Genomic DNA, 24,708 nt, shown 5'->3' with positions numbered 1-24,708 from the left:
CTGAGCCTCGGCCTCCATCGGAGCAACCAGGAACGGCACGCCAAACAGCCGCAGCAGCTCCTGGTAGCGAAGATGGCAAAGACCATTTTCAAAGCTGATGGTGGGTCATAATGATTTCTTGATAATGCCGACACTCATTTCACAGGATTTAAAATATGTTTTGCACTGTGGTTTTAACTATAACTCTTTTCATTATATTATTTAGGTTAATGAAGATCGGGCACTTTAGAGGTTTTTAAGTGGTGATTTTAGGAAGGGAGAAAATGCCTTTGACATTTAAGAGTGAGCGTGAGTTGACAGACGCATGCACACGCTAACACACACACTTGAAACATAGTAAAGTAATACTGACTGCATGGCTCTGCGAAAGCCGGCCTTACGCCTTCTCTACGTTGTCATATCTCAGGTGTCAGGAAGGAGCGCCTGTGCGGTTAAAATGTGTCCGTATGTGCAGAGTCTCGCGTTCACCTGGCTCTCCAGGTGCATCTGTCCGGTGACTGTGTTCGCCATCCTCTCCTGCTGCTGTTTCAGCTGCCTCAGGTTGCTCTGCTCCACCTGCAGAGAGCTCTCTAGAGCCTCCAGCTCATCCTGCAGCACAACACACTCACCGTCAGCCCTGTCTTGTACACATTAAAATCACTGAACCTCTCAGCCTAAAGCACCGCTGACCGGTTCAAACACACCATTCAAAAAAAAAACATCTGCATCTCTGCTTTGCCATGCTGCAGCCCCATGCAGTGTCTAGACACAGGTGCCACAACTCTGGTATACTGCGAGAGCTTGAATGTAACAGACCTTCATTCCTGTGTAAAAGCCTCGCATGACAGCGTTAAGTGAATGGTAAGTCAAAATAAAATGGTGGATCGTGTTATTTTTCTGTTTGAAATCCTGAGATTAGCTTCTGTACTCTTTAAAATAAGTTATTAGCACTGAAATCAAAATGCTGATTACCACATCAAAGTGTTCCCATTCATTGATCGCTGGAGTTGAGCTGGATTCCGTCGCCGTCTCTTCGGTCTGTCTCTCTTTCTCAGCTGGAACATCTGTCAAACCTTCCTCTGGTTTTTCTTCTTGCTTGGTTTCATCCTCACTGACCTCATCTGGAGATCCTTTCTCTCCCGTGCTTACAAGTGAATCATCTGTATCTTCCTCTTTATATTCTACGTCAGACACCTCGATTAAGCTTTCTGGGGAAACACAAAAATGTTGTTACTCTCTGCTTGTTTAAGAAGTTATGAATGAGTGTGATCTTAACCGGACGGTTACTGCACCTTCTGACTCGCTCTCCTCACTGCGCTCGGACTTCACATCATCTCCATTCCCCTCCTCTAGCGCTACAATCCCCTTGTTACTCCTCTGCTTTAACAGCACAGGTTGCATTTCAGTCTCTGCAGTGAGAGGTTTTCCACACAGCTGCGCAGAGAGATCGCTGGATAATGTGTTTCGATTGGAGTCCGCAGCACCCTCTGGCTTTGTGATCAGCCCATGCTCTGATTCTCTTCTCTCCGGCTCGTCTCGCCCTCTACTTCCCGTCCTGATATCCCGTGCCAACTGTCCTTTCTTTGTCTCCTCTTCTGACTTCATCTCGCTCTCGTGAGGTTGTTGCAGCGTCGCAAAGCAAAGTGCTTTATTTTTCTGACCGATCACGCCCTCTATCTCACCTCCAGAACTACCAGCAAACAAACCATCTTTCACATGTAAACTTTGGCCTGTTGGGTTCCCCTTAAAATCTGATTTTCCATTTGGCAGAGAGTTCACATCGTCTGGTTCCGGCTCTTCCTCTGAGCTGCTGATGACCACTTGTGGCGCAGGACGATGAACGTTAGCCTGCGGTTTGGTGGACGAGCTGCTGATTACTGTCCCGTCTTCCTCCTCAGCTAGAGCTTGTTGGATTGCGAGCAGCGTACGTGGGGACATACCACCATCCTTATTGTCCTGGTCCACCTTCTCCTCGTCTGAGCTGTCGTTCATTGCAGACTGGATCGCCTTAAGTGTACGAGGAGAGGGAGGTGATGAGTCTCTCCGAGACGGTTTTGAGACAGAGGGTTTGGAGTCTTCTGAGGAGAAACCCAGCACCCCTGCATCTTCCTCACCAACAGGACGCCACAGGGGCTCAGGTCTGTCCGCTACTCGTCTTTTTGAGCCCGTCAGGGAGCTGCCGGACCAGGCTGCAGTTGCAGGTTGGCTCTCGGGCGCAGTCTCCTTCTTTTTGGAGCCTGTGTCGGAAAAGCGGAGTGGTGTGTTATATATGAAAGAAAAGAAAAGTTCGCATTTTGACATCTAAATGATACAGCCTCTTCTTATCAATAAAACCCTGTTAACATTAACTTTACAACAACCACTGTCTAAAACACATCCAAAGGTTATAGATACATTTCGTAGGTTCCAGACAGCCACAGATTTAAAAATATGATTGAGATGAGTAATCTTTCACACTGAACGATAAGTGTGCTTAACTTTATATCAAAGTGACACTGTTTAATAATACAGTTGTGAGCAGTGACTGTTTGGGAAGCACTTTCTTCTTGTTGCGCTAAAGAATTCTGACATGTCATAAGTGACTTTTCCTGTAAAAATACTGAAGAAACTGTCTTTTGGCCGAGTGAACACACCATCATGCCTGTCCTCACCTTTAATAAGGATATAGTGGGAATTGTCTTCTGAAACCAGCCGGCGTGATTCTACACTGCGACTCTGCTGGTCCCCGTCATGTTGGTAAATCTGTGGGGCGCTGCCGGCGCTCAGCTGGCTCATCTCGTTCTCCACACCCCGCAGACGCTGGTTCAGATGGTTCCTCTGCAGCAGGCCGGCCAACTGGTACTGTGAAAAGTCTCCCGAGCGCTAACAGAAAGTGAAGAAGAGTCTGTGTTGAAGATCAGTGAACAAGTGTGTGTGTGTGTGTGTGTGTGTGTGTGTGTGTGTGTGTGTGTGCGTGTGTGCGTGTACAATACCTCTGGGGGTTTTTGGTACATTGTCCGGCGTCTTTTGGAAAACTCTTTCATGTCTTTCAGTATCTCATGTTTCATTTCAGGAGGCAGGCTGGCAAACTCCTCTGAGTTGATGTCCACTGAGTTGGGGTTTTCATACAATTCTCCCTGAGACACAATGAGCTTCAAATGTCAATCACCAAATACATAGAAAGGCGTGGCGGTAAAGCCAACCAACAGAAGAACAAATTAATAATGTGATGATGTTTTTGGCAAATAGTGAAATATAGTAGAGTTTGATGAAATGATCAAGAGGATACGATGGCCAAACAGAAGCCTTCAATATCAAGTGAAAACACTTTATTGTGTCACAGCCAGGACCAGACCAGGATGCAACAACAACCAAGCAATATTCAAATATTATTAAAACCAAAATATCATCAATATTTGCTCAAACACAAACTATTTGAAGCTGTATCAGTTGGTGGTGGTGCTATAGAATGTGATGCTCTTGTGCATGTGATCACTTCACCTGATACATGTGATAACCATCATCCGTCTCCTCCAACTCTTTCTCTTCCTCCTCTTCCTCCTCCTCGGAACTACAAGAACGAAACACATTCAAAATGATTAAAGTACCAGTATTATATGTGAAATAACTATAAAACAATCCATTTTTCAGAGTGCTCCTTCAGGCAGTTATGTTGACTTGTGATTGATTGACATGGCTCTCCTATCCAACACTTGTGAATATGAGAAGCTTTCCAGCCTCCTCAAATGTTAAGCAAACTATGCATGTAAAACTCTGCCGTGGTTTTTAGATATTCTGACCAAATTACTTCGCCACTTTATCCACTATACCTATTGAATAGTAACCTTTCCGAGGCCTCTGACCTGCTTTTGTCCTTCTCCTCTGCAGCTGGCAGGGCTGGTAGAACATAAATGTCGTCCACTTCATCTCTCCTTACAGTGGAGAGGCTGGGTAGAGGATCCTTACTGGGCAAAGGGGAAAAAAAGAGGGATACTTCAGACAAAACCATTGAGATTACAATGAATCCACTAGGAGACAAGGTTCCTACATACATTTCCAGATTTAGCAGTACATTTTTCTGACCACATTTGATTGTGTGACTCTGAATGCCAAGCAAGAATACGTATGAACCTTGAGGAGAGTAGACGATTCATCTTGTAGTTTTTTTAAATAAATTATTTTTTCCGACAGCAGGTGAGCAGAGGAGAAAAAAAGAATCATCTCTCCACATGTACACACCTTCTGTTCCTTACCTCTTGTCTCCAAGTGCAGCTTTAATAGCTTGTCTCTTCAGGAATGTCTTGAGGAGTTTTTCATTGGTTTGTTTCGACTCCCGGCTCAACTCCTCTTTCCTCTGCCTCCTCAGAGCCTGGAGGAAAGCCACAGCAATGTTAAATGACAGAATGCGTGGGGGAATCACATTCAATTTGGAAGAAATATTCAAAATCATTTACACAGACTGCTTATGTATGTGGTTCTTCAGGAAGCATAGGACGTACCAGAGTCTGTTTCTTCAGCAGTGGTGCGTCCCCATCAAACACAAAGACTGGCCTGATGCGGAAGAAGAGCAGCTTACAGATGCGGTTGAAGAGAGTGAGGAGGTGGGCGTTCTGGACGCTGTTGCCTTCATGGTCCCTCACCCCCTTCACTGCCTGGTTCAGCCATATACTGATGTCTGGAGGTGTCTGGTTAAGGTTAATGCTATTAGACACATTTGACCACACTACTGGACTACAGTTAGAATAGACATGCTCTGACATGTAACACAAGAGCTAACATTCATAAGCTTAGGTTGGTCATTGGTGAGGGACATAATATCTGACTATACAATCATTAAATAGGTATAAATTAAATTTCAATTTTTATAGAGTTTACTTGTATTACTCTGTTTAGTGGTTGTAGGTATACGAGTTGTATCAAATGTTTTTACTGACTATTTAGATATAGTGTGACTTTGTGTGACTAGTGTGACATTGTTGTTATTATCGTCATTAGTAGTTTTCTTGTTTTTTCCCACCAAACCTTTGGATTTTTAATTACGTATTTCTTTTACATTAAGATGATAGAACTCTGATTAAACAATGACAGACCAATAGAAAGATATATGTATAGATCACAACCAGGCCAGGATACCAACAGCAAGGATCTTTCCCTCCAGAGTCTCAGGGTTGATGGGTTTCCCTGTACTCTCCAGCAGCCTCCAGAGTCCATGCACTCCCATGATATCTGTAGTCCAAACTCACCCAACAACACTGTGAATATCAAGAACCACACAACATCAAGTTGACTGGACTCGACTTATTGAAACTTTGTTTCCTATCAACTCCAAAACCACTAGAATGAAAAAAGAAGAAACTGCATTATATAACGGCACCTTTCAACGTTTGTTGTAACACTATTTCTGTCCGTAGAGCAACATTGACTACGCATGAAGGTTCTGCGTTATTCACGTCGGGTCATAATCAACTGTTACACCCAGGGAAGCATCCATTTTCTGATCTGAAATCAGTCTCAGAATAAGAATTCCGATAAAACACCACGGCAACCGATCGTAGATCGGTTTTGTGTGGAGGGGACAGGACGGACAGCGTTCGTAACTTTGGTCTTGTTTTCCTGGATTTAGCCTGTCAGGCATGTTATGTCTAAAACTTTTGCTTCGACAAAATGTCCATATTATAGATATTGTCAGGGTAAAGGTTAGACATGAGACTTTAGGGGATTAATCTGTGCAAAATACCGAACAGTGAACCATTAGGGGATTTATTTAGTAAAAGAGGAGGGGTGTCTTGGCAGGAAGTAATGCCTGAGAGGCTTTCCCCAGGGCTAAGTCTATTCATCTCCCTAGTCAGAGGCCAACTGTGTCCGGTTATGGCCAAATAAACAGCTTTCAGTGAATTAATGAAGGCGGTAGGACCCATTGTTACCCGGTAAGTTATCTAAAAATGTGTCTGAATCACCATATCTGATCCCAGGTGGAGCTACTAGAAAGTGTCTTTCTGTGTAGAAAGCAGGCAGCTCCTGATATTGTTGACGTTGCTCTAACTTGTGGTTGTTAAACCATATCGTTAACTGCTCCGTTAGCAAGTAAGTTAGCTTACAAGCTAAGTCAGCTAGTTTTAGCTTGTAACGTTATCAGTACCTCAGCTGTTAACCCTGGCCTTTGATTAGAGGCCTCCTTTGATCGCCGTCACAAACACGGAAAGCTACAGATGCTAACAACAAAGTACTTTCTCCTTTGTTAATTGTCATAGGACGACGAGCCCCCTGGTTTCTTCTGCACTACAGACTCTCTTCTCTACTAACACCGCCTCCACCATGACTGCTGCTGTGAGAGGTATGCATTGCTTTAATTACATTTCATGTCTGTGCATTCAGATTTGGTGACTGCTGCTAAACACAGATAAATAACATCTCCACTTATCCATACAACTATGACTGGGTGTTATTTTGATACTCGTGCATAGTGGTTTTGGAGTTAGTTTCTGTGCCAATACCAAAACTACAGTCTTGTTCGCACCATACTTTATCACATCTATTTAACACATCGAAGTCTTAGTTTGTGCTCTTTGGCACTTGCTAATCAACAGTTTAATTGTGCAATACAAACAGTGTGTTATAGGAATGTTCACACCTGCATTTAGAGAGGTCCAGTGAAGTTCAAAGTGTAAACTTGGCTTTATTACTTTCTTTCTTCCAGGCTCTGCCAGAGTGCCAGTCCGAGGCGCTGGCGATGGCATGGAAACTGAAAAACCGCCCGCCATCCTGGAGGTAAACACAGATACACCATCACCAGACTCATCTGCAGTTCCCCTCCTGAAGGTGGCTAGCCCAAAACGCAGCCCCAAATCTACGCATACTGCTCCCCCTGCGTCCCCCCAGCCTCTCGGGGTGCTCCACCTGGGCAAGGTGAGTCGAGAGGCCTGCACGGAGGTGGAGGCCGTGAGGATCATCGTTCCGCGTTCTGCTATTAGCCGGTGCACCCGTACAGGACCTGCTGAGGGCAAAGGGGAGGCTGAGGAGCAGAGCTCTCCCCCGCGGCCTCTGGTGGAGGACTGGAGAGGACAACTGGAGAAGCTGCTGAACTCTGAACGCAGGCTGCTGCAGGACAAGGAAGGCCTTTCCAATCAGCTCCGTGTGCAGACAGAGGTAAGGCCTCACATGAAGCAGAGACATTTTATTTAGATATTAGACGTACCAGGCTTTGTTCAGTCAGGTTTGTTGCTGTTTCATATATCAACATATGCAGGGTGTATGGATAAGTGGAACAGTACACAGATCAGTTACATTACCAATGAATTACAATGTTTATTGTAAAATGTCTTGAATTTATACAATGTAATCATGCTCCTTATATTCTCTTTGAGTGGAGTTAGAGATGACCCCACCATATTTTTGTTTATCTTTTAAGTGAATACAAAGGAAAGATTTCCTCAAGCAGTCTTCAGTTGTAGATGGAATTTGGTAACTTTATTTCATTCTGTGTGCCAGGTGAACCGTGAGCTAAAGAAACTGCTGGTGGCGTCGGTGGGTGATGACCTTCAGTACCACTTTGAGCGTCTGTCACGGGAGAAGAACCAGCTGATTTTGGAGAACGAGGCTCTGGGCCGGTGTCTGACACACACCGCAGAGCAGCTTGAGCGAATGAGTATCCAGTGTGACGTTTGGAGGAGCAAGTTCCTGGCCAGCAGGTATGAAAAAGAGACTAAATAATTGTGTGACAAATACAAATGGTTGGACTTTAAAAGGTCAAATACAATTTTAAAAGATTGTTCTCGTACAAGGATCGATAAGGGATGACATCATTAACGTGTTCATGCTGAATAAACACTTGTTGTCTCTACAGAGTCATGGCAGAGGAGCTGACAAATGCCAGAGCCGCTCTACAGAGACAGACCAGAGAGGCACAGGGAGCAATTCAGGACCTGCTGTTGGAGAGAGAAGATTTCTCCAGCAATATGATGCTCACTCACAGGTAACATACAATATATCCATAATTACTCATTTAAGTGAAGTGTTCATTATATTATCTCCCAAGTTAAAAACCCTGAAGACAAGGATAAGAGAGGACACTTAAACTTAGTTCAATTCAATCCATCTGCCAGATGAATAATAAATAAAGTTGTAGCTCCACTTAAGGCTTTTCCTTAATTGCTATATTTTATGAAAGTAACACTCTTCTCTAGGGGTCCACTGTCCGGTGCAGTTATGTGGAATTAAATATGTTTTCGCTTTGTATCACGTTGCTTGAGTTAACATCAGTCATTTCTATTCTATCAGCTCGATTATTCTTCTGCATTCACAAAATAGCAGACAGGTGTAGTGTTTATCCATGTAGGCTAAATATATTTTCATTTAGAATTAGAATTTGCCAGCGATCGTTGGCTGCCAATCAGGCACAACTGAAGGATCATTCTAGAGTTTGTGCACCTCTGCAATATTTTGCTGGCATAGCTGATGACAGTCAATGTGATGCTCAATGTTCTGTGGTCAGATCTCTGGAGCAGCTCCTGGTGTCTCTGCAGTGGGGCAGACAGCAGACTTACTACCCCAGTGCACAGCCCCTCAGCACAGGAGAGCTGGCAGCGGCCAATCACAAGCTAGCAGACGCCATCAACTCCCACCTGCTGGGGAACACCTGCAGCAGCGTGGTGAAGAGCAGCAGTGCAATGGCTGAGCAGCTCTGCAGCACTCCGGCGGAGAAGATGGCTGAGAAGGTACGCACTCCATATGTCTGTACAAATCTGACAATTCTCTAACATTTGTCCTAAAATCCAGAGCTTCACAAATGTTTTATCTGTCTTCTGTCTTAGGTGCTGAAGATTTTAGATCCAATTTCCTGTTCAGAAAACAAGGCAGACCCTCCGCTCAATGACTCCACGCCCTCAAGCTTTCTCAGCAATAAGAAGAGCATCGGAAGGTTTCACCCATATACCCGATATGAGAACATTACTTTTAACTGCTGCGAGCGCTGCACTGGAGACATCCAGGTGCTGTAGAGGTCAAGAAGAAATGGCAAAATGTCGCCACGGGACACCGATGCAGCATCAGAGCTTATTTCAAACCATTACATCTTAACAGGAGTGTACTCTGGAGATTATTGCTGCTCAGTGATAAGTGACTTCTTCAGTCAACACCAAAAGTAAGCTGCTCCAGATGTGTTCTGTATCCGTATGAGGCCTTTTGCTCCCCAAATCAGTGTGTCACAGCTCTGATTGATTGATTTCCACAATATCAGAATTTAAAAAGAAAATGTTATCAACCTGCTGTTTTTTTTTTTTGCTCTAACTTGGAGGAAAAAAAAAAGCTAAATAAGAAAATGTAGTTTTTGTTGTTTTCAGGGATCATGATATGAAAGTGATACACATAATTTATTTCAGAGCTATTTCAGCCTGGGTTAAACTATGGAAAGTGCTATTTATTGCTGGGATGTGAGGTCAAGATGAGTCTGTGTTACATGGTCAACAGACACTTTTAGGGTGTCTGTTCCTTCAAACTTGAACAGTGTGTTTTAAATTGTATTTACATAATCATACGTTTAATGTGCAAACATGTTATGTTGTGGAAGGGGAAGTTAACAAACAGATAATTATCTAATTGCAGTCACACATGCACTGTACCTGTATAATAAATGAGTGAGGATGCCTCTTATACAGCGGGGGTCTCCTCGGTATGACGGTGCTATATTTTTAAAACATTGTATAAATATATTTTGTATAATGCAAGGCCATTAAAATATAAATTAAATATATTGGAGGAGGTTTGACAGAATTATAATATACTTATTGTACACACACATTATTTGCAAGTTTGACTTGTGTGGTGTAGCAAAGAAATTGGATGCAACATTTAAAACTTTTTTAAATGATTAAGTCATTAATTTTTGGGTGTTTTTTTTGTAATAAAAAAAAAAATGACATGGTCAATAATAATAATAATACAGTACTATAAAATGCAGAGTAATATATTGCACATGCCTTTTTGCAATTGTCTTAACCCAAGCTGTATACTATTTTGGTTTATTTCATCTGTATGGAAAAGTTAGCATTGATATTGATGGTATCATTTACAGTGAAAGCCCACTATAAAACATTTATAAATCTTTCATTTTCCATATCACACCTAAATAAAGACCAAAGGTTTTGTTTTTTAAATGTCTTGTTTTGTTTGTATTGCAAATCAGTCAAAAGAAAAGCAGTCAGAACCTTTTACAACACTTTATTCAGACAGCGCTTTTAAAAACAGACATGTCGTTACTGTCCCAAGTTTCAACTTGTTGACTCGTCATTCCAGCTCATCTGGCCTTTGCCTGCACCTTTTTGTCCCTCAGTGTTGCTCTGATAAGATGCACATACTCACTTTGGCAGTCCAGCCATTCTTTCTCTACCACTGAACCCAGACTCTTCATGGAGCCTGCAAAGACTTTGGCCCTCATTTTCATATGTCCGCTTACGATTTATTTTTCCAGATCTTAAAAGGCCTTTCACCATTCTGTCTTTGTCCAACATTTTTAACTCCCTTGAATCGGTTATTAGTAAACTCTTCCCGTGTCCGTTGCTGGTGGAAGCCATCATGCTTCCTCTTAGGTACGAACTTCAACGCCTCCTCCCATTTCCCGGTCTCCTTCATCGTTAGCATGATGCGGATCATCTGGTCCAGACTCAGATGTTTGCCTCCTATCTCCCAGTGGAGGAACTGGTCCAGCGGTAAACGAGCTGTGGCCAGATTCAGACGCTTGGCACAGGCCAAAGTTAATCCAGTTTTCAGCGACCGGTCCACCAGAGCACCGATAATGTAGACCTTGGAGTGGTCATACGTGTGGAGAACATTTGGAGAGTCTGGAGTGAGGTATACCAGCTGCTCACGGGGGAACAGATCAATGTGCTGTTTGTCAGAGGTGGTGATGAGCATGCGGTTCCAGAACTCTGCACCGTATCGTCTGAGCAGCTCCTTATGTAAGGTCCCGTCTGTCTGCAGGTTGCAATAGTGGAGGTGGTAGGGTTCAGTGGCACGTCGATTCCAGCCTTCAACCTCCAACAGCTGGTTCACCGTGTTCTCTATCTCCCGTTTGGCCATGTGGGACTCATGGCCCATGTCAAACAGCAGTGGCTGACCGTACAGCATGGCCTGGGCGCTCCTCCAGGCCAGGTACCTGTCCTGGGTGCTGTCCCAGAACCTGAGGAAGAATGTGTTTTCAAGAGCAAATGTTCCTCTCTGCTCCACGTAGGCTTCCCTCTCTGCCGCCCTTTTCTGTTGCTTCTCCTTATCGGCCAATTTCACACGCTCCTTGAGAGCCAGGAACTTGAGGTATTTCTTCCTGGAGGACTTGGTGGTGAGCCCTGCCACAATCTGAACCTGTTCCTCCGTGAGCTTTTGAGGTACACACTTCCCGGCTTGCTGCCACATTGCAACCAGTTCCCGAGTTGCCTCCAGTGAAGAACTGTCCTTCAAATCGCCACCTGGTTCTTTCAGGTTTTCATTATCACATGCTTCCTCTTTATCACTGACTTGTTTTTCTTGGGATGCTTGGGCCCTCATTACAGATTTCCATTTGTCCACATCTAGTGACTCGATGTCCTCGGAATTATCTGTTTTTGGCTGGAGGATGTCTTTCCACACAGGGATCGCAGTATTGAAGTGGCGAGCAGGGATGTGTAGTCGGTGATGAGCAGCGCTGCTGACTCGGAGGAAACTTACGACTTGCCTCTTGGTAACACAGGATGCCGCAAAATGACTGCATTTCCAGAGTTCATAAAAACCCTGGTTAGTGAAAAATCGTAACATCGCAGCTGTGTCAAAAGTACTGAAACAAGGAAATATAGACTGTCCCGGTCTTTAAATTAATTAATTAAACGGAACAAAAACTGTAATCAACAGCCATGAAAATGTAACGAGCTACATCTAAATCGTGTGTCCTAAATATTCCCGAAGTTATGTTCACTTGTCGCAGCGTTAAAGCTTTTTAAATATTAGAAGGTCACGTTGTGACGGTGTCGCACTATAATATGTCGTAGTGAAATGTCACCACATGACATGATCGCATGACACACCTTTTCTTGTCTTAAATGTTTATGTAGCTAACTGCAACACGATGTTTCAACTAATTCAATTTTGTTTTAGGTTTAATTATCTATGACAGGTCGATACGAATCATAATAATCATTTTAACACTAACGATAATTTTGTGCTGTTTCCAGTCGGATTTATTTTAGTGTCGTACAGTAAGAATCACGTAATTTCCTATTTTCTGCAGAGCAAGAGAAGCTACATTTTTAGCCTCGAAAATGAGTTTGTTTTTGTCTAAATTAAATTGCAAAAACGACATTGATGAAGTTATCAAAGGCGTAGCAGAAAAAGTCGTCGTTTTGAGGTTTGGGAGAGACGAAGACTCTGTTTGTCTCCAGCTCGATGAGATTGTAAACAGGATAATTAATACTACTATTCAAACGGCTGCTCAATGTTAGTGTCACGACTGTTTTGCTTTTTGCTAATTTGTCCATTTATGTCCATCCTAGCTGTCAAAAACGGCGCATGACCTGAGTAACATGGCGTCCATCTACATCGTTGATGTGGATAAAGCTCCCATCTACACAAGATACTTTGACATCAGTTACATCCCCTCTACTGTTTTCTTTTTTAACGGACAGCACATGAAAGTGGATTATGGGTGAGTGAAAGAAGGTTACTGAGGTATTATTGTCTGATAACAATATGTGGGTCAGTCCAGAATTGGAGGACAATTTAGACATCAACACAAATTAACCTTTTACTTTTTGTTATGTATTTAGGAAAAACAGATAATAAAACATAAAAAATGATTTGGCATCAAATGTACACTTTGTATTAGATGTTTTATTTGTTGTGTGCCATGTTTTGTGCAACCCTGTGACACATACTCAGAAAAAGGTATTTAAAAAATATTCTTCAATAAAACTCTTTACTAGTAAGTAAAGGAAGTTACATTTATATTAAATACTCATGTAGTTTTGGATAAAACTGGTTTAATATTCATTTAAATAACTTTTTTAATTGATCTTGCCCAACTTTTGAATTGTCACACGTTTCTTTTTACCAATTTCAGTATTTAATTTGAAATATTTGCTCAAATACATTATGCATATAATTAATCAAGCTATTAAAAGGACATTAGTTTAAACTTTTGTGAGCTGAGAAAATTATTTAAGGTTATTTTAATAGAAAATGATATAGTAACAGGGTTGAAATTAGAGTAACAGGTTGAATGGCTACATTACTTTTGGTTGTAGATCATGACATAAATGTGATAAATAAATACTCAGGACCACAGAAATGTTGTTTGATAATATTCTATATATATTTTCCAATGAAGGATTAACAGGAAGAGTATCAATGATACATAAAAAACATGTCAGCACAACAACAAACTGGATATAAGCAAATATACACTGGACAAATATAAAACATGGAGGTCACTGAGGTAGTCAAACAACTCCGCAGTGGAAAGGTCGCAGGGGTTGATGAGATGCGTTCAGAAATGCTGAAGGCTTTGGGTGTGGAGGGGCTGTCTTGGTGGACACGCCTCGTCAACATTGCATGGAAGTCTGGGACAGTGCCTAGGGGGTGGGAACCTTTTTGGCTGGGAGAGCCATAAAAGCCAAATATTTTTAAATGTATTTCCTTGAGAAAACACAAACGGGACGAACCCCAAAGATTTCATTATTAACATTTCCAGAGCCTGTTTCATATTTATTGTTTTTCCCAACCAACAGGCCAAAACCCCAAAATATTAAATTGATATAACTAAAGCTGAAACCTGTTCTTTTAGTTGGAGTTTTACTTAGAAAATTAAGGATTAATTGATTATCAAAATAGTTGCAGATTAATTTTCTGTTCATGGACTATTCGATCCATAGGGTAATTGTTGCAGCTCTACAATTAATTGATTAAATGTGTAGTATATAAAATGTAGTACTAGTGTAAGTCAAATGTTGTAGGAGTGTAAAATGGCCATCACAATTCCCGAAAGCCCAACAGTCCACACACCAAATCTATGTAGTTAAAAAAAAGGAGCAAGTATTTAACAAGCGTGTTTACTACAGTTACCAAAGATGTACAAACTGTAATTAAAAAGAGTCACATGTACTTTATTTTCTCTCTCAGCTCCCCAGATCACACCAAGTTTATCGGCAGCTTCAAGACCAAACAAGATTTCATGGATCTGATTGAGGTCATATACAGAGGAGCCATGCGTGGGAAGATGATTGTCCAGAGTCCCATAGATCCTCAAAATATTCCCAAATTTGATCTCCTCTACCATGGGATTTAAAATCAACACGTCCACTGTGTGGCCTTATGATCATGATGATTTCTCACTGAGAGGCATCAACCAGGTGTGGTTGATTATCTGATCAATGGTTTCCCACTATTATAAGGATCAACAGGTAACATTTACACTAATATTAAGGCACTGTGGGACAGTGAAGAAGAAGAAGACTGAAAGAGTTCAAAGTAAATGTCAGCAAAGCAGGTTTCAAACAAGTGTCTTCTGAGGAAGGAAATGTAATAAACATGTTGGACTTGTGTTGAACAATGTGTGCCTTTATAATTAACACTCATTGTAAACGGAACATTTCTCAAGAAAACTCCGCAGGCACCTTTTAAAGTACATCTTTTACACAAGAAAACTGTTTACCCAAACCCATTGGTTGGAAATACAAGTACTATCAATATTGATTCAACAGTTTGGAAACACTGAAATGTAAACAAAGTTTAGACTCACAAAATGAAATGGGCTTTTTTAAGGACAGGACATTTTTATTAATGAAAAATAATTTGTTTCATAGAGAAGGTGTGTGTTTTGTTAAGTGATGTTCTGCAATTTTGATTTGATTTATTTTTTGTTAATAATCAAGTATCTTGATGTTTCCCATGAAAAAGAGCAGTACATCAGCAGGGAGATGCACTTCATTTATCCAATGTATATGCTCAGTTTTTATAATAAACTTTTATATTTTATCTTGCACCATTCACTTTCATAATAATCATCTTTATATAGCCTGTATTTATGCTTATTTTTACAAGAATGTTGCAATATGTATTTCATTGAGTTTTAGGGAATCTTACTAAGACTAAATACAGGAACCCTCCTATAGTGACGACGCTTAGATCGATCAACTGCTTATGTGTATCAAGAATCAGTCAAGTGCTGTTTAAATAATTTGCTCATAGTAATTATGTAGTCTGCTTACAGTGTTCATTTTTGGGTATTTTCATACATACAAAATTGTATATTTTATTTTTGTATTAGGCATTGATAGCATACAGTCAGGACTGTTACATTCTTTTTGAAATGAAACACAGCTTTGCAGCCTATTTGCACGACTGATGTTACTGTATTTGTAAACAGCACAATAATGTTTAAGGCTATAGCCTAATTATAATTTGGACTGTAGTACACTATGATATACAGCAGGTACTGTATAATAGTGTATTTGAATTATAAACAGCACTCATTTAATTTGGGTACTCATTTGAAAAAGAATCTGTTATAATAATCACCCGCTTATAGTGATCAATTTATTTTGTGTAGATGTAACGCAGGCTCTGAGTGTCCCTATCCGAGTAGTTGTTAGAGGGAAGAATGTGGCCATGTATGCCTGCGCTATCTGAGCTGGATGGACCTGGTCACTGTCAGGGTAGATGAAATCATCTACCCTGACAGTGACCAGGTCATAGTTCACAGCATAGTTAATAGTATAACATTCTTTAAGTTTAACATTGCATGCAATTATGACACCACTTTAACATTTCCAACGGATACGTAATTTTATTCCCTCTATTTAGAAACGTGCATAGCAACATTTAAATTTGTTTTATAAATTCTCCCTAATCAGGACATTGTAATTATATGATAGCACTATACAAGAAAGCTGTCTTGATTTGAAATCATTAACCCTACCAACCTTCCACCAGCCGTGTTCATCAGAAATAAACTTGCAATGTGTTGCAATGACAAAAAGGGAGAATTATATGTAATAAACAGCAATATGAGCGTGATACAAGAATGCTGCCATCCCTATGAAAACATCCACATCTCAGTTTGTACCTCCTGTGGTTAAACACTATATGCACATTTACCATTTCAGCATACTGCTTATAATTACAATCGCCTCCAGTGTAGGAGTTAACTAACTTCAGAAGAAAGCAGTAGCACAACATTAAGGATGCAAGCTGCCGTTAATAAAAGAAGAAGAAGAACTCTAGCAGAGTGAAATAGCTCCCTCTGCTGACAGTTCACTGTAACTGCAGGCAGGCAATCACAACGCAGGCAATCTACTGAAGCAGAGTTATGGAGCGACACTGGGTCTTTTTTAAAACATTGATTTATAATATTATCGCCAGTATGTGCGACTAAACACACCGTGCTGTCCTATGGGCCAATGTGTTTGATTGGTCGGCCAGATCGTACGCAGTTTTCTTGTGTCGGTACCGGTTAACGTTGAAGTGTTTACCTTTTCTGACAAACATGAGGTGAAAGCCAGGTAAGAAGACAGGGTCGGTAACTGCTGAGAAGCTATACATGAAAGTATGTAACATTATAGTAACTGGGTGATTCTTTAACTACGGACCATTTTGGTCTGGAACTTTTTAGAAATAATTAAATGTATTTAGAGAAATGTTTATTAAAACTTACTGATAGTGGCTATGCTGAATTTCTTTGAATAATATACAATTTTTGTGATTTTATTAAAACAGTCAGAGGAAATCCTCATTTCCATCACACCACAAAAAGTTGTTTTGAGATTTACTATATTGTGTTTTCAAAAAAAATTAATTAACTGCACAATTTTCCAAACTACAAAACATTTTTAATGTGAATATGTCAATTTGTATGCTTTTTTAGTTTAAATATGTGTTGTGATGGGGATGACATTCTGTGACGGAAATGAAAGGCGACAAAAACATTTTTAAACAATGTTCAGTTTTATTGTCCCCGACACAAAAACACACACATTTTAAGGGAAGAACTTCATCATCTAAACTTTAACCTTTTAAGCAGATAGAATCATATGGCAGAAAGTTGCTGGAAAGTGCTGAAACCTACAAGCAAGTTGCAAATATTGCACTTACTATCTTAGCGCAAAACAAAAAGAGTCCCTGATTCATTCTCTTTGGTCGTTTCTTGTCGGTGAATAGTAATTGCAGATATATTTTTGGACCTCACTCTATCAGCTACCCCACTGACATGTAATTTAACATGCATTATTTTCACTGATATGAGCCATAACACTCAAATTGTCTTTTCCATCACAATAATCAAAGTGATGGAAATGACTGTTGTGGAAATTACATTTTGTCACATTTTAAAGAAAATCTCATGATATGTTAGCATGCTAACGTCTTCTTTAGAGCTAGCATTAAATAAACACAAAAAAGACAATACCAAATGTTGTTTTTCTTATTATTTCTACATTTAAAGAATATATGAGCTATTTGGAAATGACAGCCAATAAACTTTTATAATAATAAATACATTTTCGATTTACCAAATATTTACATTGATTTTTTTTCTTATATCACTTCCCTTCATGGAGCTATCTTTGTGTTGCAGCCATGTGCTCTCCTGTCACATGACTATGGCTGCGATCACCAAGTTTAAAAACTTTTTAAAAAACTCACCAAATTCACATTTTGCATGGTGTGGTGGAAATGACAGGGAGCCCAAGAGACAGGTGTTCTTTTTATTTAAAAAAAATACATAAATGGCCATTTTAATGAAACCTATCATGTGTTGTAAGATATATTAGTGTCATTTGCACATACAATTAATATTAGGTCAATATTAAATTCAAAACTTAGCAAATTTGAATATCCAAAATCAGGCCCAGGGACAAGTACAGCAAGAACAACACAGAAAAAGCCACGTTTTATGTAATAAAAACAATGACTGGTCTATGATTTAATTTTTGTATGTTCCTTTTGGTGTTAAGTGAGTGTCACAAAAATAGGAAATGTGTTTTTGTTTTTCTTATTTCTGCCAGGGACTCAAAAATGACGATAGTTGAAGAATCACCCAACTACAACTTGTTTCTAAGTAAGTTCGGCTAAGCTAACGCTGGTCTCGGTCGGTTTGACATGTTTGTGTTGTAAACTAACCATCCGTGTCGTTGTTAAACATTGCGACATTTATCGCGACAGAACTAAACTAAACTAAAGACAGATTTTATGAACTCTTAGCTTATGAATTTAACACCAGGTGGATTTATTGTTGTTAATTGAGGCAGAGGGAGGCGTGTCCTTGTTGACAATGTATTCATTCTCATGTGAGCAGTCAGTGGAAAAAACATTTCTGCTTATTAACAGTGACACCTTTTTGAAAGTAAATATGTTATTGTTGTACAGCCTTACAGGTTAGTCACCAGTGTGTCAATTAAGCCTGAGCACAGCAGTAATCAGAGGGTCATCTTCCAAAAATACATCACAGTATCATTCTTGCATGCGATAGTGGCCTTATTGTGACGGCTTTAAGCGGAATTGTGCACAACATTTGAGATAAATAAGCCTTTAGTGTGCATCGAAACATTTCTAGATCTTTTATTTCAACTTGTCTATCTTAGTACTGTTTATTTTGATACATTTTGTGTCACGCAAAACTATTATATGATTGATAAGTGCTTTATATGAATACAGAATGACAAGTACCACGAGTATAGGTTTTTATCTGACAACAGTATAATGCTTTAACAATTAATTGATTTAGTTTTAAGAATATTAAGATTTACAATTTTTAAAAATCTGTTAATTTGTCATGAAGTCATCTATCAAATAACGTCATTGTGAATTTAATTAATTAAATTATTTTTAATATTTCATGGGCTATGAAATGAATTGATACATAATTAATAGATTAACTGATAATGAAAATAGCTGAAGCGCTACAACCATATATAATTTCAAAAATGTAAATTCAATATACGTCAGCCTGCATCAAACACATGGACTGCAAGCTTGTGAATAATAGGATAAAGGGATAACATTTAGTCTGCCAAGCATGTCAGGTCTAGTGATTTAAGAAGCCCTGTATAAATAGTACTGCAAGTCAAGAGTTTTGTTTAAAGTGAACTCGGCCCAACCATCTGGATTTTGTTGATTCCTTTTCTGTTTACTCAGGATGAAACGATGTCTGCATGGGAATGAACAGGAGGATGGAGGTGGCACCAGCAGTGGGTCTCAGGAGACTCTTAAACGATCCCGCAAGCAGAGGAAGGAGAAAGATTTTGAGGAGGAGGGAGCCTGCTGGGGATGTCTGCCTCAGGAGATGCTGCTCCACATCTTCCAGTACCTGCCTCTGCTGGATAGGGCTTCTCAGGTACCCATGTAATAATGAGTCACTACACAGGAAGCAGCACTTGTTCTGTTGTTGTTAAATTATGTTTTAGTCACCACCTCTTTACTTCATTTAATACCCTCAGCTGTGAATAGGAAGCATGTGTCTCATGACTTTTCTTTCTGCGTGTTTGTGTGGAAAGACACTGCACATGCTTTTGTTAATGCATCTGGCTGCTTTAGTTAGTGTCAGTACTCTGTAACGGATTATTAATACCGAACTGAGCGAGTAGTTGATTCCACTACATTTAACAGATGCATCAACCCAGTGACATTATTGCCACAAAATATAAAACATACAATATTTTCAGTTCAGATAGTAGTAATGCGTTTATTATTAATCATTAGTTTATCATTACATAATGTAATTCTATCTTAATAATTGTTATTTATGCTTTCAACTATTGCTAAAAATGCTATAATTGAATTATAATATAATAACAATTTGTCAACATGAGTGTGACAATATGAACTCTCGTAGTGATGAACACACAGAAAACGGTCACCTGATTTTGCAGCTCCCCTCTCCTTTACGAGTCTTTATAGCAATATGCAGCTCATTGTTTAGCTGTGCAGCCCACAGTGTTTTGGTTCACTGTCTCACCGCTCTCATAAAGTTGTTTTCAGACGCAGGACAGATAGTAAATGTGACTCTTAACAATGAACAAGAGAAGGATAAACACACAAACATGGTGTTTCTCTGTTCCAACAAGTCTTTGACATTTCTGTTGGGGTGACGGCAACTTGCCTCAGGGTAAATTAATGGATTCTGTTCCCTCCCGTGAGTCACATTTTGTCAGCTTAGATGGGGATTAAAATAGTTATTTTTCTTTTTTCCTATTGTGGAAAATAATGCTTTATTTCAAATAAGATTCAGTGTAAAAATACTGAAACTCAGCAGTGTGTCCTCAAAGCAGGTTAGTTTTGATATTATAGTGTGAAAATATGAGATATTTAATATTTGTTTTGTTAGTTTTGAATAACAAAACAAATGCTCAAATAAAGAATATTTCTGAAATAATATTACTTAAAAAAAAATGTTATTGGTGTCACTACAGGTGTGTTGCACCGTGCGACATCCTCTCACAGCTGGTGAATTGCTCTTTGAAAACATTGGGCCTCATCTCCACAGCCAGGCCGAGCTTCAAGGGTTACAATTCAGAATCAATGCTTCATCTGATTGGCCCAAATAAAGACCACCGATCTAAGTATTTAGAAAAGCAGATTACCAGCTAATGATCAGTGATCGATCGATTGGAGCACCCAACCTGATCAAAATGCAGCAATAAACTTCTGCAAAGCATACTTAATTAAAATACAAACAAAACATAAACATTTCTGAACCTCTACATTGATAGTACGATGAAATGCTGCGGCATTGAGTCAATGGAGTGCTAGACTAAAGGAAAGCGCCTCTCGTAGGCTTTTTCACATTATTTAGCCTTTTTTTTCTTTTTCTTTTTTATATTAACCGATAAGTTTGCCGACCAAAACTGACATCCCTATTAGGGATATCGAAGTTGTCGGCTACAACATTTCACTCTATTTTCTTTGACAGTTAATCTTGGAAGACAAATCATAAACAAAGTTGTACAGCTTTCTTAATTTATGCATCTAAATCTAAAGGTGCCCTGTGGATTTTTGATAACCAGTGGTGATGTGAAATAATATTATGGTGAGTGGGTTTCTGTTTCATTTGTATCTTTTACAAGCACGTGCAGAAGGATGCACATACATTCAGACAAGGGTGGTGTAGGAGCCAATTAGCACACACACACACACACATACACACACACATACACTAGTTGGCTGAGGTAGCGTTTGCTCCTTGGGATAAGTTATTGTGTGTCTGAATGTCATGTTTTGTTTGCTGATGGGAAAGCTAATTCAACACGAAATAAACGGACTGAGTGTTCAATCTAAAGAGTTTGGAATCGAAATCTTTATTCAGCAGGCACGACAACAAGTGCGTCAACCAGAGCAACAAAGCGGAACCCCAGTGGCTTAAAGCGTTGGCTTAGCCTCTACAGGTGGTATTATAGACATTTCTGCCAACTGCAGAGGGCGGTAATGGAAATGTGGCAGCTGCTGGCTATGTCTGCATGTCAAATTACATGATGTCTCGGTAAATAAAACTAGCATTTAGAGCTACCATGTTTACTAAAGAAGGGGGATGACTAAATGTTTCTCTCTTTCGCTTTGTTCAACAGTCTCACTTCATCTCAGCGCTGACAGTGGTCTTTGTCAACTCCAAATCCCTGTCCTCCCTGAAGATGGATGACACACCTGTAGATGACCCTTCCCTCAAAGTCCTGGTGGCCAATAACAGTGACAGCCTCAAACTGCTGAAAATGAGCAGTTGCCCTCATGTTTCACCTGCAGGTACTGACAAATAGAAGGAATGATAGCTATTAGGCATGTTATGATTAATCATGATTGACTAATTATTGTTAAGAATGTGATTGATCAAGAACAACTAAAGGTGACATAATGACATTTGTGCAAAACTTTTGCTCTGGAATTGCTAAATGTATATTTATATTCACAATTCACTAGATAAGGTTTATGGAACCTGTAAATGAAATGCATACAGTTGAATTTGGTTGCTCTAATATTAATTAATATGAAATAATATGATTCAATTATAATCAGTGTATTTTTTTTTCATTCACAAGTTAGTTCTGATTGGTGCAATTTGAGATGTTACAATTTCCCCCGGTCTCCCCGACTGTAACACTGAAACCTGCCGAAGTGACACAGACAGGGTCCATCATACCGACGTATGATGGACCCTGTCTGTGGCAGTAAATACAATCAGCCAGCAGCCTGATCGTGTCACTGCTTGCAAAAGTTAAAAAAATCAAATAAAGAAATCACTTAATACAAATAATTTTCCAGACCTTGCTTGACAAGGGACATACTGACTTCGCACTGCTCTGCCCGTCTGTCTCACAGTCCCGGGGATGTGAGTACAGCGTGCCACGTGAAAGCAGACAGGCAGGCTTGTCAATATAAACTAACAAGTTGAAACGCTGAAAAGCATTCATTACCTGCGGTCCATGGGGCACGGCCTTCTCTGCACGCAACTCTTACTAATCTTCCCATAGTGCTGAGACAAAACAAAAACAAAATGTATCGCTTTGCAGAGCTCCATCCAGTCCAGAGGAGAGCGCCAATGTTACTGTTTAGGAACCAATAAGCAGAACCAATGTTTTCTTTAGAAGACAATAAAGACTGTGGGGAGATGGAATAGTGTTTCTCCACATTGTTGTCAGTACTCAGCCAGGCTGTCTAGATCTATAGTCTCCTAATACAAATGTTTCTCTATCCCAAGCATCCTGTGTGTGGCTGATCAGTGCCACGGCCTGAGAGAACTGGTGCTCAACTACCATTTGCTGAGTAATGAACTTCTCTTTTCTCTCTCCTCGGAGAAGCACGTTCACCTTGAGCACCTTCGTATCGACGTGGTTAGTGAGAACCTTGGACAACAGTTCCACACCATCAAGAAGAGCAGCTGGGATGCCATGATGCGCCACTCTCCTAAATTTTAACTGGTCATGTACTCCTTCCTCTACGATGATGAGTTTGGCCCTTTCTTCCGCGATGAAATCCTAGTTACGCATTTGTACTTCGGCCGCTCTGTTAGTAAAGACGTGCTGGGCCGCGTTGGGTTCACCTGCCTGCGCCTGGTCGAGCTGGTGGTTTGCACCAACGGGCTGCTGCCACTGGATGAGGAGCTGATCCGCATCGCCCAATGCTGCACGCAGCTGTCGGCCATCGGCTTGGGAGAGTGCGAAGTGTCCTGCAGCGCCTTCGTGGAGTTTGTCAAGATGTGTGGAGACAGGCTGTCACAGCTGTCCATCATGGAGGAGGTTCTGGTTCCAGATCACCGCTATGGGCTGGATGATATCCACTGGGAGGTGTCAAAACATTTGTGTCGCGTCTGGTTCCCTGACATGATGCCTACCTGGTAGATCTCCGGGAGGGAAGATTTAAGTTGTGTCCATGTTTTTGTGAGTTTCCCTTGGAAAACTATGTTTTTTTCATCCTTCTCCTGTTTTTGAGAAAGGCCCTTACCCAGGCATCGTGTGTATGTATGTGTCTTTTTGTTTTTCTCCCTGAATACACAAAAAAATTGCATCATTTTAACTCCGCTATGGCGTTGTATGTATAAGTGTTTTATTTATACCTATATTTATATCCACATTTATTTTGACACTCATGTCATAACATTTATCACCTTGTTCTCTGAGCCTTTCCTTAAGTGCTAACGGCCTGCTATTGTTTGTTTTTACCAGGAATGGCTGGGAATTATTGGGAATGAATGGGAAATGGTGGTTTCATGTACACAAGCCTGTCTATACTGCGTTGTTTGCAGGCAGATAAAACAACATTTTGTTATATCATAACTGGACATGAGTAGAAATCCTTTTAATAGATATCACAATTTAACTGAATTTATTTCAGTAAAGTAAATTGACATACACATAAATTGACATACACAATCCTACATTACATGTTTAATACATCCATTTTTGTTTTGGCCCCCATGTGTCAGCGTGTCTCTATTTGATGTCTTATGTGTTCCTGAGTCACTGCATCTCATTTAGAAAAATAGAGCTGTCTCTTTCTCTGTGCTCTGATTTTATGTGGGGAAAAAGACAGTTTTTTTAGCTATTTGTGAAGGTGGTGCTCTTCAGTGACTTTGGCCCTTATCATCTCAGTCTGTATATACTGTATATACATAGAGAGTGATGTTTGAATATATTTTCATGTGTAATGTACACTAGCTGTATTTCTGCTTGCCTGACCCGTGTTTCAATTGAAATTGTAAATATCTAAATGTTATATTGTAAAAACCTTTTAATAGTGGACGTCGTATATCTGTACATTTACGGAATCCTACTGATGCACTTTAACTCTAATGAAGGAGCCACGTTTAGCAAGATGAGCTGCAATGCCAAATGATTGTACATTTTTGAAGTGGTCTGTGAATCTGTCAATTCTAAGAGTCACCCTTCTAGTTAACTTGTTTTTTATGGAGTTATTTACTATTCTCAGAAAAACATGTTAGGTTGTTTTTTGGGTGGGCATATAATGCCTTTATTTGATGGGGATAGTGGAGAGAGACAGGAAATGTGGGGATAGACAGTCAGGGGGACGATATGCAGCAAACGGTCCAGCCAGCTGGGAAACAAACCGGGGACTTGCTGCTTAGGGCATTTGAGCCCATGTGGTGTGCGCCCTAACTAACCACTCGGGCCGCCACACATTATAGGCACTGAGAACAACATTGGCAGGTGGAATTGCTTGATTGTTGGTAAGCTTCTGGATAAGAGACAGCACAATCATTCACCACGCTAATAGTCTGTATGCTGTTACGATGCT

General features: G+C 40.3%; 4 protein-coding genes and 1 pseudogene across 9 annotated transcripts in view; 3 read left to right on the top strand and 2 right to left on the bottom strand.

The window, feature by feature from the left end:
* ercc5 (excision repair cross-complementation group 5) overlaps positions 1 to 5,392 on the bottom strand; it is a 10,075-nt gene extending 4,683 nt beyond the window's left edge. For 3 of the 5 annotated variants that reach the window (XM_029454737.1, XM_029454726.1, XM_029454748.1), the window contains exons 1-11: positions 5,092 to 5,392; positions 4,458 to 4,633; positions 4,212 to 4,327; positions 3,789 to 3,923; positions 3,460 to 3,529; positions 2,952 to 3,095; positions 2,631 to 2,841; positions 1,272 to 2,216; positions 952 to 1,187; positions 469 to 588; positions 1 to 60 (exon numbers count right to left, since the gene is read on the bottom strand). The exon at positions 1 to 60 is cut by the window's left edge and continues 154 nt beyond it. In XM_029454737.1, the coding sequence (XP_029310597.1) occupies positions 1 to 60; positions 469 to 588; positions 952 to 1,187; positions 1,272 to 2,216; positions 2,631 to 2,841; positions 2,952 to 3,095; positions 3,460 to 3,529; positions 3,789 to 3,923; positions 4,212 to 4,327; positions 4,458 to 4,633; positions 5,092 to 5,179 (2,301 nt within the window). In that variant the 5' untranslated portion in view covers positions 5,180 to 5,392. The remainder of the gene's footprint in view (positions 61 to 468; positions 589 to 951; positions 1,188 to 1,271; positions 2,217 to 2,630; positions 2,842 to 2,951; positions 3,096 to 3,459; positions 3,530 to 3,788; positions 3,924 to 4,211; positions 4,328 to 4,457; positions 4,634 to 5,091) is intronic. The other 2 variants (XM_029454706.1, XM_029454715.1) reach the window with 2 other exon arrangements.
* Positions 5,393 to 5,524: 132 nt separating this feature from the next.
* On the top strand, positions 5,525 to 10,109 carry blzf1 (basic leucine zipper nuclear factor 1). Of its 2 annotated transcripts, none has more exons than XM_029454772.1 (7): positions 5,525 to 5,885; positions 6,210 to 6,292; positions 6,656 to 7,104; positions 7,447 to 7,646; positions 7,802 to 7,930; positions 8,450 to 8,672; positions 8,769 to 10,109. In XM_029454772.1, exons 1-7 carry the CDS (start codon positions 5,857 to 5,859, stop codon positions 8,952 to 8,954), a joined length of 1,299 nt encoding a protein of 432 aa, XP_029310632.1. In that variant the 5' UTR covers positions 5,525 to 5,856; the 3' UTR covers positions 8,955 to 10,109. The 2 variants fall into 2 exon arrangements, with proteins under 2 accessions (XP_029310632.1, XP_029310640.1); XM_029454780.1 differs by lacking the exon at positions 5,525 to 5,885 and adding an exon at positions 5,907 to 6,042.
* A 48-nt stretch (positions 10,110 to 10,157) lies between these two features.
* trmt10c (tRNA methyltransferase 10C, mitochondrial RNase P subunit) lies at positions 10,158 to 12,023 on the bottom strand. Its single transcript, XM_029454762.1, is given in 2 exon segments — positions 10,158 to 10,445; positions 10,447 to 12,023. Coding segments are annotated over 2 exon segments (1,515 nt in total). The 5' UTR covers positions 11,740 to 12,023; the 3' UTR covers positions 10,158 to 10,223.
* A 14-nt stretch (positions 12,024 to 12,037) lies between these two features.
* txnl4b (thioredoxin-like 4B) lies at positions 12,038 to 14,954 on the top strand. The gene is made up of 3 exons (XM_029454814.1): positions 12,038 to 12,371; positions 12,471 to 12,622; positions 14,095 to 14,954. The coding sequence occupies exons 1-3, from the start codon at positions 12,240 to 12,242 to the stop codon at positions 14,258 to 14,260; spliced, it is 450 nt and encodes a 149-aa protein (XP_029310674.1). The 5' UTR covers positions 12,038 to 12,239; the 3' UTR covers positions 14,261 to 14,954.
* Positions 14,955 to 19,105: 4,151 nt separating this feature from the next.
* LOC115003810 (F-box/LRR-repeat protein 3-like) lies at positions 19,106 to 23,294 on the top strand (annotated as a pseudogene).
* Positions 23,295 to 24,708: the final 1,414 nt, after the last annotated feature.

The sequence above is a fragment of the Cottoperca gobio genome, chromosome 3 (genome assembly GCF_900634415.1).
Source record: "Cottoperca gobio chromosome 3, fCotGob3.1, whole genome shotgun sequence".
NCBI lineage: Eukaryota > Metazoa > Chordata > Actinopteri > Perciformes > Bovichtidae > Cottoperca > Cottoperca gobio.
Note: the sequence above shows the minus strand (reverse complement) of the source record. Positions and strands in the feature narration are given on the sequence as shown.